Below are 15719 nucleotides of genomic sequence, written 5' to 3' on the forward strand. Positions count from 1 at the left end.
TATCGTATAATGGTCACTACCTCCTAGGGGTTCTTTTACCTTCAGCCCCTAATCGAATCCGGTTTGTTACACAACACCAAATCCAGAATTGCCTCTTCCCTAATGGATTTGATTACAAGCTGCCCTAAGAAGCCATCTCGTAGGCACTCTACAAATTCCTTCTCTTGGGATCCAGCACAAAGCTGATTTTCCCAGTTTACCTGCATATTGAAAACCCCCGTGTCCACTAAGGGTTCACTTATACATTAATAAGCAGTGACGTTGTGTGAAATATACACTGTATACACTGTTCTCAGCTAATAGTGGTGCAGTGAATGGAGTGTTGACATATGAGAGCAAGAAAATGCTGTTTCTTGGTTCTTGGTCCTCCAAAATATTCCAGGCAAGTACTTTTAATAAGAGTAATGAAGCAGATTTTACTTGATTCATACTTTGGAAACTGTATGAAAATTCTCCCTCTTCAGTCTTTATAAAATAAGAATGGTATTTTCAAGTAGATTAAAACAAAACATAGAATATGGATGGCATTAGTCTGGGGTAGCAAATAGTTTAGTTCAGAGATGCATAGTTGCTACTGCCCAAAATAAACAGTACCGGAGACATTGGAACTGACATAGTTGTCATTCACATTCATGGAATTGAATTAGCATTGCAACCGAGATAAATGACAGCCTGTTGTGAAGGATGGGGACTGAATTTGAAGTGGGTGCTCCAACGATTAAACTCTCCTGGAATCTGAATGATATAGATTTTATTGCAGCTGACTTTGGAGTAAGATACCCATGAGAACTACCCCTGTGACATGAATATCGCCCTTGCCATCTTTGGGTTACAGTGGGGTGTTTGTTCAAAGGAAACCCTGGATTGCAGGAAGCACAATGCAATTAATCAGGAAAGGACACAAATTGCTGAAGTAACTCAGGCAGCATCTCTGGAGAACATGGATCGATGATGTTCTTCAGACTGATTGTAGAAGGAGGAGAAGAAAGCTGGAAGAGGGGAGAGGCAGGACAAAACATGGCAGGTAATAGGTGGATACAGGCAAGCCAGGTATTTGATAGGAAGACGGTTGGAACAAAGGCCAGAGATGAAAGCAGAGGTGTGAGATGGGATTGAAAAGTTGCAAATTGTGAAGCCAGAGGGAGGAAAATAGCAGGAAGAGGGGAGAAACAGATGAGGGTTCAGGTGAGGCACAATGGGGGGGTGGGGAATATATGGGAGAAAGGGGGATGTGGGGGAGAAAGGGGTGTGTGGGGGAGGGGGTGGGGGTTGTTAAAGGTTACCTGGACTCCTACCTATTTCTCCAGCCATGCTATGTCCTGCCTCTCTCATCATTCAGCTTTCTTCTCCCCTCCCTAACAATTAGTCTGAGGAAGGATCTCGACCTGGAACGTCGCGCTCTTTTTAAAGCTAAGTTAATTTTCATTGAAAATTTGATTTTTTTTACATCCAACGTGAACAGTAATATTTCAGAATTGGATATGTGAAGAGCCACAATGCGAAGTTGACCAAATAGATCAAATAGACCAAATAGTGCTTCAAGTTAATTCTGGAATCTCCAAATTTCAAAGAATGGAAAATATCGCAAAGTGCTGTTCAGAGGCTGAAGACTGCAGCCCCCTTAACTAGCATGCCCCAGGATGACATTGAATGCAGGCATTGAAACCTTTTTTGAAATATCTTAAATTTGTGTTTTTTAATTTGTACCTTGGATATATAAATACAGCTTTTTACATCAAATATTGTGTGTGCTTGTCATTTGTATGGCAAATGCCTGAATTTATAATCTGCCAAAAGGTTGCAACATCAGTCAGGTGTCAGAATGAGTACCTTTAAATGAATTATATTTACATTATGATTTTGGGGTTGGATGGGGTTGCCTTTGATTGTTTACTTGCGCTGGGCTAACACATGTCTGGTCAGTCCCACTCAATACTGTTCCTCCCGGCCACCGCCTCCTGTACAATGTCCTGTTTACGCTGTATCTCTCTATGCCTATGGCTCTGTTTGAGGTTTAATTTTAAAAAGTTGACCAAATCAAGTGTGAATATGGTGGAGCTGGATGAGGCAGTGCATCCTTTGATATCTTTTGCTCCCATTATTCACTTATGTGGTTGGGGAATTTAAAAAAAACCCTGCATTATGGAAGAATGTAAAACCGTTTCTTAATATAAATATCAAAGGGTCTGACAAAGGGTCTCGACCCAAAGCGTCACCCATTCCTTCCCTCCAGAGATGCTGACTGTCCCGCTGAATTACTCCAGCTTTTTGTGTCTATATAGTAACTATATCTCCTTATTCAACATTCATGTTTATCACGGGAGCCATTTGTTAATGCTACAGGGTAATGGAAGGAAGAATTTTTAGCTTCAATCAAGGTGATTTTCCCTAAAGTGCTGCTGTTTTGTCCTTGTTTCATGATTTAGGATCCATTTACTGTCCCTTAGGGTAAGCTCAGTTAATGTCAATGGTGTAAGTTACCATCCCTGGCCATGGTGGCACTAGTTTTGTTCTTTATCTTGCAACGTGGAAATTGTCCAGAAGCTGAATGTGATTCTGTTGCTTGAGGGGGAAAACTAGTCTGAAAATATCACTTTAGCACCTTGGTGTGATTGGAGATGGAGAGTAGTTACATCTTAACCTGGTTATTGGGCTTGAGGGGCTTAACCTGACAACGTAACCTGGTACAGTATTAGAGGGGTCTGAAGGCTTGTTGGCAACAACAAATGCCTCACAAGGTGACATGAAGGAGGAGGAAGGTATCACAAAATGCTGGAGTAACTCAGCAGGTCAGGCAGCATCTCGGAGAGAGGGAATGGGTGACGTTTCGGATACCTTCCTCCTCCTTCATGTCACCTTGTGAGGCATTTGTTGCCAACAAGCCTGTCTGAAGAAGGGTCTCGACCCGAAACGCAGTCTGAAGAAGAGTCTCGACCCGAAACGTCACCCACTCCTCAGATTGTCATTATTTCATTGCTGTTTATAAGAATTTACTGCATACAAATTGGCTGTTTGGTTTCTACTTCACAACAATGACCACAGTTTAGTCTAAAAGCACTTTGAAAAGGACAGAAGTCGTACAAGATTTAAGTTTTCTTTAATTTTAACAGAATTCCAAAACGATTAGAATAATTGCACTATCAAGTTACCACGTCTTGCTTTGCTCGGTCCTTTTTATTGTGTTAGATGCAGAAACACGCTTGCCAGGATCAGCAGAAGTGCCGCTAAAGGAACATAATGTCATCTGAAAGAACCCCATACAGGACTTTCTTTTTATTAAAAAAAGTACATTTCCCATTATTGCCTAACAGATTTATTAGAAACCACACCAATTATTTTTAGATGATCAGAATATATAAAAGCCTTGTCTGGGTCATCGTGTGACCATCAGTTCCTCAATACAATGAGCCATGGAACCAACAGGATAAGATTTAGAGTCAGTCGCTCTTGTCAACAGGGGGTCAGGGAGATACATGCCGTAGAAGCTGTATGCAATATTGGGTTGTGTAGGCAGGGGCACAGGCAAGAAGACCTGATACCCTTCACCTTCGTTGGCACACTTGAGTAAGGAACTGCTTTACTTCTGACTATTTTGGATGTTTGGTGAGTCCACATGCCGAATGAAACATGGAGTTGCCAGGCTGATCTTCTGCTCACTACAGGCTTTTGCAAAATTGGAGACCACCACCTTGATTCAAGAAAGACAGCAGCTGATGAGAGGCTTGACCAGTCTGTACTAAAGCGCGTGCTGCTATCCCCTCGCATCAATCTTGTCCCACCATCCCTCTCCACACAGCACAACCTACTGCTGGTGATTTTGTGCTCCAGAAAAGACTGTCCAACTGAGCCGCTGAGATCTGTTCCAAGCTGTGGCTTTGGCCAGGGCACAGGGTCCACTGGCAGTTTCCACTATGTACCTTTGCCAAAGAGCCAAGACATGTCACCTGTCCTGAAAGACAAAAGAAACCCCCAAGGGTCATTATTGCCCCATGTAGCCATCGTCTTCAATGAAACTATGACCGCAGTGCAGGATATTTTCCAGCACTCAAGGAAGAAGTAATAATTTGCCTGAGGTTCTCTAAAGAACTGTGTCAGTTGTACCATGGTTGCCTTCGAGTTAGAAGGTTGTGGATTCAAGTCTTATTCCAGCCTCGCGAGTGCTTAACCAGCTGAGCATTACAATGCAATTTTGACAAGATGTTGCACAAGATGTCACCTTTCAGATATGAACAAAAGACGGGCAGAAATAAGCCATTTGGCCCATCAAGTCTGCTCTGCTATTTGATCATGGCTGATCTATTTTTCTCCCTTAACCCCATTCTCCTGCCTTCTCCCAGTGACCTTTGATGCCTTTACTAATCTAACTCGCTCTCACATAAACATAATATTCCATGGCACAATTAGAAGAAACAGTTTCCTTGTATCCTGACAAATATTTATCTAAAAACTTAGCACATTGCTGTTTGTTGGACCTTGCATATTGGCTAAGTTGGGTCCCCTTAAAAGTCACTAAATTGTTGCAAACAATTTAAGGGCATTAGGATGGATTCTTCACAAAAAAATGTTATATCGCAAACTGCGTGACCCAAAGAGCAGACTCCTGACTTGTTACAGTGACAGACACTGTGATCAGAAACGTATCAGCCCTTAAAGACTTGAGTCTCATGTCAGCCAGTCTGCAACAAAATGTTTCATGGCTACCATGGAGAACAGAGAGGATGGAGCAGGAATACAGAAAGCACCAAAGTGAAACAGAGAGAGACAAAGAACGGCAATAAATGAAATGCACATCTGGAGGGAAAATCCACAAATAATGGAGCAATACTGGGAAGAAAAATTAATGACAGACCAAAAGATATGTAAAGTCTAAACACTGTTCTTATTCACTTCTACCCCACCTACACCCCTCGAGATGAGCATGATAAATATTTAATACAAAGGGATTGATGATGTATTATCCACTGAGGACAGGACATGGGGGAAACACCCCCTGGGCACTGTCCATCGGGTTGGCAAGGAAAATCCAACGCCAAGTAGAAAACACTGAGGTGCCCATTAAGTGAGTTCTTCAGCAGTTAAATTCTCCAGAAATTATTCTTTGGTGGTTTAAGAACAGACTGCACAATTTAGGAAGTGTGTGAGCATTTCTGGTGGAATTTGGAGCAGCCTTGTCAAGGTGCTGTGTTCCTTGTGTGTAGGAAGGAACTGCAGATGCTGGTTTACACTGAGGATAGATACAAAATTCTGGAATAACTCAGCGGGTCAGGCAGCATCTCTGGAGAAAAGGAATAGGTGACGTTTTGGGTCGAGACCCCTCTTCATACTCTGAAAACCCTTCCGTCTGAAGAAGGGTCTCAACCCAAAACGTCACCTATTCTTTTTCTCCAGAGATGCCTGACAAGCTGTGTTCCTTGTTATTGCCAAATGACTTCTGATGATCGCCCTGGGAGCTTCAGTCTATAATAGGACGACTTGAAATCTGAATGTGGATTTAGAATGGAAGTGCCCATTTAATTTTCACGATTGCCGTGATTTTATCCAGAAAGTATCATTCATGCAATTTGTTTTGGGTTATATCAATTTGGAATCAGATAGCATTGGGAAAACCCAGCAAAAGGAGAGTCAGTTTATAGGCAAATGTCATGATTTTGAGCGCAGTTGGCAGCTGATCCCAGCACAAACACTTAGCAATTGTAGCTAAAGACAAATGCTTCTCCCCCACACTGGGGGCTAATCAAATGACTCGTATTGCTTGTCCTGTAACAGGCTACCTACAAATTAAAAGCCAAAAAATTCACTGGAGGAAGATTACATGCACATAAAACGTGTACAAGCATGCAACAATTTAGATAACAACTGCTGATCCATCAGTCTTGTGACCAAACACATCTTCCCAGCAGTGGCCATACTTTTAACAATGGTGGATGGGTTATATTAAAGAATAAAACTCTCAACTACCTACCGGCCACGATGTACAAATATCCTTAAGAATGAGAGCACAGAGGGGGGAAAAAGAGATACCTTGAGATGAGCATTGTGTGACCATATTATAACTGCTAAACCACCTAATGTCGCATATGCCCTTTCTTGCATGCAAGGCCTCCAGATGTGGCCACTGCAACATTACACACTGCACATAGAAAGTTGCTCACATTTCCATCTCTGCCAGTGTGTTATCTACTTCAGCCTTTTAACCACAACTGGATAGGTGTACGAACAAATAAAACTGATGAACCATAACAAAGCAACTGGACCAGTCAGCCTCGGCAGTTCAATCAAGATGGCTTATGCATCACAATTTAGGTAGTACTTGTCCACCAGAACCATGCAACCTCTTGGGAAAGGTGTGGAAATATCCGATTAAACACTTAATGTAAGTTATTGGGTAAATTCAATGCACCCCATCAGACATGATCCACTTCTTTCACGTCTTTATTGACTTGGGATGTATCATTAGATTTGGAAATGGGGAGAAGGTTAGCCAGTAAAAAAATGTAAACAAGAAATATTTTCTATTTAACATGTCACAATTCGGATTAATTTTTTTTTCATTTAAACTATGGCGGGAGACAGCCTGAGTGGAGAGCTGCGAGAAGGATGTGCAGACATCTCCTGAAAGGGAGTCTATGATTTCTTACTGTCAACCTATTCCAGTTGAGTAGAAGTTGCTCAAACAACAAAGAAATGTTTTGGCTCTCATCATTTTAATGGAGACACAAGACACTGCAGATGCCAGAATTTTGAGCAAAACTCAGTGCTGGAGGAACTCAGCAGGTCAGGGAGTATCTGTGGAGGGAATGGACTGATGATGTTTCAGGTCGGGACACTTCCTCAGTCTGATCTTCAGTCACATCTCCCTGCCCCCATCCCTTTCGGCATTCCATTGAGACCACTTCCTCTGTAAACCCTTAATTTGCTCAGAACAGTTCCTCATATTCCACATAAGTAGCCCACAACCAATGGTACAAACATTGAATTTTCCAATTTCTTTTAACATTCCCCTGTCCCCCAATACTAGTGTGCACACATTTCACCTGGTACTATGGTCACCCTGCTCCTTTCTCCTTTTCCATAAGCTCCGCTCCCATCCCCATGTCCCATATTTCCCTTTTATCCCCCTCCATCCTCTCCACATTCTTCCCCCCAGCTTTACATTTCACTCTTTCCTTATCTGATTATTACTCCACCCATCTGCCAATCACCCTCCCTACCCCCTCTTTATCTGTATTCACCTATCACTTGCCAGGCTTTTCCTCACCCAATCTCACTTTTCCAGCTCTCTCTCCCCTTCTCCATCCAACAGTTCTCTCCTGAAATATCATCTCTGTCCATCCCCTCCACAGATGCTGCCTGACCTGCTGAATTCCTCTAGAACCTTGTTTATTTGTTCAAATGGGATCGGTGGTCACCCTGTTTAAACTAGTTGTTTACATGAGAGGGTTTGTGACAGTATGGAAATCTATTCTTATACAGTCTGCAGTGAACATAGCTTCCTTTATGCCCCTCTTATCTCCCAGGAGCCATGCAACGTTACTTACTCGACATCCCTTTTCTTGATTGTCCTTCCAGATGCCATGACCTCCGCTACTTTGGACACGATGGGGTCATAGTTCATGCTTGACACAGCAATGACCTCATCGCTCCTGGGGAACGAAAACACAAACATTACACTATGTTCTTTTATTACTTAACATTTTGTTTTATGAAGCACGGGTGTGTGCAAGACATACGAGAGTTCAAGGACGAGGAAAGAAGACAAACATCCTTAGTTTTCTATCCTTGTTTGGCCTACAACAATGTACCACGGAGAGAAAAGAAATCAGAGCAGTCTTGCCGATGAGCCCTCATTTTGAAATTAATCTCGTTGAAGATGAATGAATAAACTTTGGTCTTAGTTACCAAAGGAAATTTGGGATTCTTATGTCAGAGTCTGGTGAAAGATCAGTGTATAACTTCCAGAAGTGTGCTGCTGTTCAAGCAGTCAATAAGGTTGTATTCCTGGATGTCCCATCTGTAGGCTACTGCAGAAGCTCACTGGATCAGGCAGCTGCAATTGAGTCAAGGGGATAATTGAGGGAGAAGAGAATATAAGGAATGCAGATGACTTCATTGTAGTACAGATTGGCTGCCATTCAGCCCAGGAGGTTCGTGCCAGCTCTTTGCCATGTTCTTATGTTAGATTCCGTAGAGTAGGAAGAGAAATCTTGGGCCCAATAATGCTATTTCTGCACCACACATTTAATCTACTGCCACTATCAGCCAAAATTCAAAACAAGAACATAGTTTTGAAGAGTCTTTTTTTAACACACAAAAAAAAAGTACAATTACCAAAATTAGAGACTACATATAGAAGTATTATATCAATTTTGGTGAGACATGACCAGCAGGAGAAAAGAAATCACAGTTGGATCTAAACTGCAAGGATACACTTACAAAGAAAATGACATTGTACCAGAATGATTTGGCAAACAATGTACCACTGAATGTTATATTATTGTTAAGGTTAAACATCGTAATCATGCAAAATCTTGGAAAAATTGTGAAGTTTGAGCTCGGAAGAATCTGGGAAATGTAATTGGCAAGAATTATTTTAAAAATAAAGCAGATAAATAGCAAAGTTAATTAGATGAGAACATACAAGGCGTGATTGGTAAGTTTACAGATGACACAAAAGTGGGTGCTATTGCAGATAATGTGGTTGTCAAAAATTGCAGCAGGTTCTTGATCGGTTGGGCTGGTGGGCTGAGGAATGGTGAATGGAGTTTAATGCAGAGAAGTGTGAGGTATTGCATTTTGGGAAGGCAAATCAAGGCAGGACCTACACAGTGAATGGCAGGGCTCTGCAATAGAGCAGAGCGATCTAGGAGTGCAGGTACACAGTTCCTTGAAAGTGGTGTCACAAGTAGATAGGGTGGTGAAGGCGGCTTTCAGCACATTGGCCTTCATCAGTCAGAGTATTGAGTATAGACATTGAGAGGTCATGTTGCAGTTGTACAAGACATTTGTGAGGCCATATTTGGAGTGTTGTGTTCAGTTTTGGTCACCCTTTTATAAAAAATATGTTGTTAAGCTGGAAAGATTTACGTGGATGTTGCCAGTACTCGAGGGCCCAAAGAGAGTGTTTGAGCAGGCTAGGACTTTATTCCTTGGAACCCAGATGGATGAGGGGTGTCTGACAGAGGTGTATAAAATCATGAGAGGAGTAGATAGTGTAAATGTGCAGTCTTTAACCTAGAGTCGATTAAATTGAGAATCAGTGGATATCGGTTTAAGGTGAGAGGGGAAAGATTTAATGGGAATCTGAGGGACAACTTTTTTACCCAAAGGGTGATAGGTAGTTGAGGCGAGTACTATCACAGCGTTTAAGAAACGTTTAGACAGGTACATGGATAGGATAGGTTTAGAAGAACATGAGCCAAATGCAGGCAGGTGCAACTAGTGTAGATGGAACATGTTGTTTGATGTGGGCAAATTGGGCCGAAGGGCCTATTTCTACGCAGTATGACTCGATAGGTTATAAAAGGATTGCCAAAGGAGAATAAAGGCAACTTAAAAAGGCGGAAACATAGCAAGACCTGTGGATTCTCCTCAGATTTAGCCAGGAATTTAAATTTTAACAGGTCTTTAGCAAACAAGGGAAGGGATACCACCGCATGAGTGAAGCGGGTGCTTGGTTTAAGGATAATTTGTGAACATTAATGAACATAACACTAATTAATGTATCAACGTTGAGAATGTTGGAAGAATTTTTGCATTGTTCATGTTTTGTATGTATTTTTTATTCTGAATACATTTTGTTGGGGGAAAGAAAACAAATAACTTAAAAGGTACAAATAAAGATTTGAGGATGGCTAACTAGGACATAAAATAGAATGTGAAAAATAAATGGATACATTTTAGGGAATTTAGAAACAAAAACAATTATGTTTACAAAAAATGGTAATGAAAAGTTGGGTCTATTACAAGATAAACTCTGTGATAGCAAATAGAAAATGATGGATTCATCAGAAGGTTGTAATTTTTATCTTCATTGCCTGAAAGTAAATTGATGGAATACTTGTTCCCTTTAGAGCATCTAGAATGAAATCAATGGAAATTAAATATGCAGTTAGTTTTAGTACTGATATTGTCAGGTTTTTGTTAGCTAATGGTGGTAATGGATGTGGAGGTGATGTGGAGGCACGGATCAGCCATGATCTGTCTAAATGAAAGTTTGGAACAGGCTCGAAATACTAAATGGCATGTTCCTAATTCCTATTTCAGACACAATCAATGTAACTGGTTTTGCACTGTCAAGAGGACTCAATGGAAAGGACTATGAGTTGCTGAGTAAAGTGGGTGGTCGAATTGATGCTATTAGTTACTCGGCAGGTATTCATTTCAATGTGTCTTAGCATAATATTACTCTCTTTGATTTCACACTCAGATATAGACTGTTAATTTGAGAGTCTTAATAGTTTTTCTTGCAAAACTACAGACATTATAGCTAACAGGCATTGGATCCAGTACAATGCACTGACTAGAGTGTGTCTCTTGCACAAAGGATTGCAAGATCTTGAACCACAGATCAAGCTTTGAAAATCCACCAATTTCATGGTCCCAACTATCGTGAAGCAGACATCTTTTATTCTGGGTAGCAGTAATCAGAACAAGTGAAGATCTGAAGATCAGTTCAATTTTCATTACTGATTTTATAATTCCAAGTTAAAGCTGTTTAACCTCTTCACTGCCAGTGTACCTGTTCCCAAATAGGCAGTTGGATGGATAACAAAGTATAATGCAAGCCAGAAGAACATTTTGTATGTAGCAGATTAAATAAACTCTAGTAAGCTATTCCTATATCTGTACTCACCCAAGTACACACAAACCTGTCTCCAAACCATTGTCATTGTAAACATATGCTCTGTAATTTTCACACATACCTATACAACTCACTTGTGCATCTATTCCCCACCATCTCCATCTACATGCAAATGTGCCTGTCATTGTATACATCCATGCTCTTTATAACTCTTTATATAAACAGCAATGCCATTATAGTTGTATATATGTATACCTGCAGCTCTTTATCTGCAGATGTGTTTCCACACCTTGAAAGATCCATGCACAGGTTCCTGAACATTGATAAATCTATGTTCACGAGGCCGTAACTCATGTTGTATATATCTATTTGCACCTGTTCCTAATGTTCTCACTATATTTATATACGTATCCTTGTTCCTGGATTCCTCAAGAAGACCAATTGCAGTCCTGCAATTCACCAAAAATTCTACTGGAGCATCTGCACCATATACTAGGGCCAGGTCGGACTTCCTACGGAAACGATCACGTATAAATTGAAACCATCAGCATCCGTTGAAGCACAAGAGCTATTTTAGCTGGACAGACAGCACTTGCGATAATTAAGCTGAAATAGTTCCCTTTCAAATATTGGCCATGGTATCTCATATGATGGTTCCCCCAGGCATCAATCTCACAATGTTGCAAGTCACGCACAGCTCATTTTCTTCCTTACCAAGAGAATTACAGCTTCAGTATGAAACCTCGTGCTTTCATTGACCCTCACATAAACTAGGATATGGTATTGTAAGACACAATGTGCTGGAGTAATTCAGTGGAGAGTATCTCTGGGGAAGATGGATATGTGACGTTTCGGGTCGGGACCCTTCTTCAGACTGACTGCACGGGAGAGCAAGAAAGAGAGGTGGGAGAGAGAAGGGGCCTGACAAATCACAGCTAGCAGCAGATGACCTCCGGCAAGGTGGAATCTCTGTTGGAGATCTGCCACTTGTGGAGCATATTGTAATTAATTTATTAGCCAAGCATTTAAACTTGTTCCAGAGCTTTACAGCTTTTGCACTGATGATGAATTAACAAGTAGGGGGCCCCACATATAAGCTCACCTTCAATGACTCAATGCATTCGCTCTAATGATTCTGCAACTATGCATCAAAGTACAACGGTTTCATAACTTAGAAACAAATGATTTGCAACTACTAATCTATTTATACTCCACGTGGTCCTCTTCCTGCGCCATTCATCCAATCAGCAAATTGTTCTATCCCTCGTTCTCTCGTATATTTAACCAGTTGCACCTGTGCAATTTACCTCAATGTTCCCATGTGTTACCCAGTTCAATACCCTAATAATAACTGGGTAAAGGACACAAATACATGAAGAATAGCCTCGGGAACAGGTTCCAGCCCCTCAAGTTTCTTCTGCTATTTAACAAGATCATGGCAAATCTACCTCAACAGCATCTTCCTCGTCTTTCAACATGTCCTTCTTTCTATCTAATAAATAAAAAAATCTACTCACCTCTATATCAAATGCAATAAATAAATGAATCTCCACAACATTCGCCGGTAGCAAATTCCCCAACATCTGAGAGAAGAAATCTCTCTTCTTTTCAGTATTAAATGACGCATCCCTTATTTTGAAACCATCATCCCACTTTCTAATTCCCTCAGTCAGGCAAACATCCTCACTGAACTTAACCCGCCGGGATGTCTAAGCAGTTAGTATGTTCCAATTAGCTAACCTTGCATTCTTCTAAACTATACAAGCCTAGCCTACTTAATCTCCCCTCATATGACAGACCTGACATTCCATGACCAGCTGAATCTTCTTTGCAATCCTTCAATAGTAAGTACATGCAACTACTAGCAAGTGCAGGCAAGGAGGCCAATAAAGTGTATGATACTCAATGTGTGGTGTCACTGGGCATCGCTGTGGAGATCTGTGCTCTAGTACTCAATTTATATGCAATAAAGTCCAAACTATCATCAACCTTCCTAATTGTTGTTACTCTTAGCATATTAGTCTTCAGTAACTTACTGTACAAGGATATCCAGGTCCCTTTGAACATTTTCCTACCTGCTATCACTCGGCTTTTTCACTAAATGTATAACTTCAATGTTTTCACCTGCTATGTTATGCTCCATCTGCCATGCAGCCCACTGACTCAGCCTGTCATTTTCCCCTTGGAGCCTCACATGTCCACTTAGTTTCTTGCCAACAGTAAACTCAGAAATGTAACATTTTGGCTCTGCAGCTAAATCATTGATAGGCCAAATCACCAATATATGAAATTATCGGCTTCTCGAGCTCCCATTGGTAGAGTCCACCTTATGGTTATGGTTTCCAAGGGAACGATAGAGGATGGAGATATTTTCTTTGGGTTTCCTGCCCCCCATTTCCTACTCACACAAACCTGGTGGTTTGACGTAAATAAGGCTGGCAGGGAGTTGGGGAAAGAGTGGTCCTTCCCAGATTTGTCATCTTACCGTCCTGAAAATCTCATCAGGAATGCTGGCATCAGGTGTAGTGATGCCCCTTCAAATCTTACACCTCTACACCGCGCACACACACAAATCTGCATTTAAAACCTAAAAGAAAGATTAATCTTCTACTTCTTAAGCTTGAAGCTGCCACGTCAGCTGGGTAGATAAACAAAACTGGGTGAAAGTTGAGACTCATTTGCTAACCAATACAGCTGCAACCTCAGCTGACCTTACACCTGGTAAGTTATCCTTCTGAGGATACAACAGATGCTAAATATATGCCAAATTCCCCTTTCTAACCGTTCATGATCTAACTATTGTTGTGGTTCATCTAACAGACAGCTGGCATCAGAATTCAGCTGAGGAGAGTTTACTTATCTGCAGATATTGGAAGGCACTTGGGCTGAAATGAGTGAATGCCCAGCAGTGGAGTGGAAGAGGTTAAACTGAGCTCTGCATGTGTCAGTATGAGTGGTTATCAGAATCATGATGGGGAAAGAGGCGGGGAGAAGCATATACAGGGATGGATTCCTCCACCAGTGAACTCCATTTTTACCTCCAGGTCTGTATGCAGTTGTTCATCCCAGTGGCTTTCCTAAATTGTAAAATAATCTCAGTTTTAACGCCAGACACAAACAAAAGCACTATTTCACATAGATAGAAAGAAACTTATTTTAAAGAGTCAGTATAAAGCATTTATCATTATGTGGTTTGGTGCTGTAATCTCACTTTGCAGTAGCTGTGAGAAATCTTGGAAAGCCAAAGTCAGGGCAGCAAATAGTTAGAAGCACCTACTTTGTGTAGAACGCCACAAACTTCCGCTCATCCAAGTCTCCTTGAATGATGACATCATCAAACCCGTCCCCATGACCTGCAAGAGGTAATGAGTTGCAATCATAGAATCATACAGTGTGGAAACAGGCCATTCGGCCCAATTTGCCCACACCAACCAACATGTCCCATCCCCACTAATTCCAGCATATCCCTCTAAACCTGTCCTATCCATGTACCTGTCTAATTGTTTCTTAAATGTTGCGATAGTCACTGCTTCAACTTTCTCCCATGTCAGCTCGTTTCATACACGCTCAAGGTTTTTATGTTCAGTCAGGGAGATTAAGAGAAACATTGAAAAATAAAATTGTCCTTCACCAAAACACTTCAATCATTGGGAAAACTGTCCAATAAGCTAACTTAGCTCTTCCTCCATCATTATTTCACACACTGAATTGTATCTGCTGCCTGCTACCCATTCCAGTAATGGATAAATTTGGCCAACTGTGAAATAAATTGTAAAAATTCCATAACCATGGGCAGGATAGGATGTCTGCAATGGAAAGGTGCAACAACGAATAGGCAGTTAGTAGTGGGGGTGACCCTTTTCCATTAGAAATGGCTTGTCTGCAATTATAGTTTATAAAGTTTAACTCCCCCCCCCCCCCCCCCCACACACACAGATTACTGTTAGTGGGTTTAAAGTCGCTTCCTAACTGTCCGAAATCTCCTAACAGTCAAGTCAAGTCAATTTTATTTGTATAGCACATTTAAAAACAACCCACGTTGACCAAAGTGCTGCACATCTGATTAGGAAAAAAAAAAGAAACATACAGTGGCAGGCAGCCAAACACAACGGCGCGGCCATCTTGAACAAAATGTTTAACTAAAGCAGAATGTCATTCTGTTTGAAAATCCAATGACACCTTGTTCACCCTCCTTTCCACTGATCCAGCCATTTCTTCAAAAAATCTTGTCAAAGTGATCAGTTTACAATAATTACAAACCGAATGCTGAAACTGATAATCCCACACATATTTAAAACTCTTTTTTGTATATCGAGGAACTTATCAACATTCTCACTCTACCACTCCAACAAACTTTTCAAAATATTTATGTACTTTATTATACTTTTTCTCTTTGCACTACCTGCTGCTCTTGATTGTTTTTATGTACAGCATGATTTGACTGGATAGCACATGGGTTTTCACAATTCATGTGCATATGTGGCAATAATAAACAAATACCAATCTCCTATCCTCTCCTTTTGTTTACTTTCTTCCCGTTCCACTTTATACTCTTCCTATTCTAATGGTGTTGTTTTTTCCAGTTATGATTACTCTCCAATGGTTTTTTCTACATGTAACAGAGTTGCTATTAAGAAAAAGAACTAAAACATTCACTTCGCGCTGCAAGGAAAAGCAAGGCCAAAAGAAATCAGTGTTAGACCGAATTTGAAAGTAACTTTCAGAATACGAACAACGCCAGACGTTTCTGTCGGAATTACCCTAGAAGAGGTCTAGAGTCATAGAGTCACAGAGTGATACAGTGTGGAAACAGGCCCTTTGGCCCAACATATCCCAGCTACACTAGTCCCACCTGCCCATGTTTGGTCCATATCCCTCCAAACCCGTCCTATCCATGTACCTGTCTAACTGTTTCTTA

The 15719-nt window shown here is 41.1% G+C and overlaps 1 protein-coding gene across 6 annotated transcripts in view; it reads right to left on the minus strand.

Moving 5' to 3' along the window:
• Nucleotides 1-2862: 2862 nt before the first annotated feature.
• aifm3 (AIF family member 3) overlaps nucleotides 2863-15719 on the minus strand; it is a 68197-nt gene continuing 55340 nt past the window's right edge. For 3 of the 6 annotated variants that reach the window (XM_078421153.1, XM_078421154.1, XM_078421155.1), the window contains 5 exons: nucleotides 14079-14154; nucleotides 13840-13878; nucleotides 7539-7643; nucleotides 5963-5983; nucleotides 2869-3949 (listed from right to left, as the gene is read on the minus strand). In XM_078421153.1, coding sequence (XP_078277279.1) covers nucleotides 3910-3949; nucleotides 5963-5983; nucleotides 7539-7643; nucleotides 13840-13878; nucleotides 14079-14154 — 281 coding nt within the window. In that variant the 3' untranslated portion in view covers nucleotides 2869-3909. Of the gene's footprint in view, nucleotides 3950-5962; nucleotides 5984-7538; nucleotides 7644-13839; nucleotides 13879-14078; nucleotides 14155-15719 lie in introns of all 6 variants that reach the window. The other 3 variants (XM_078421158.1, XM_078421157.1, XM_078421159.1) reach the window with 3 other exon arrangements.

Source organism: Rhinoraja longicauda, chromosome 25 (assembly GCF_053455715.1).
Source record: "Rhinoraja longicauda isolate Sanriku21f chromosome 25, sRhiLon1.1, whole genome shotgun sequence".
NCBI classification, from domain to species: Eukaryota; Metazoa; Chordata; class Chondrichthyes; order Rajiformes; family Arhynchobatidae; genus Rhinoraja; species Rhinoraja longicauda.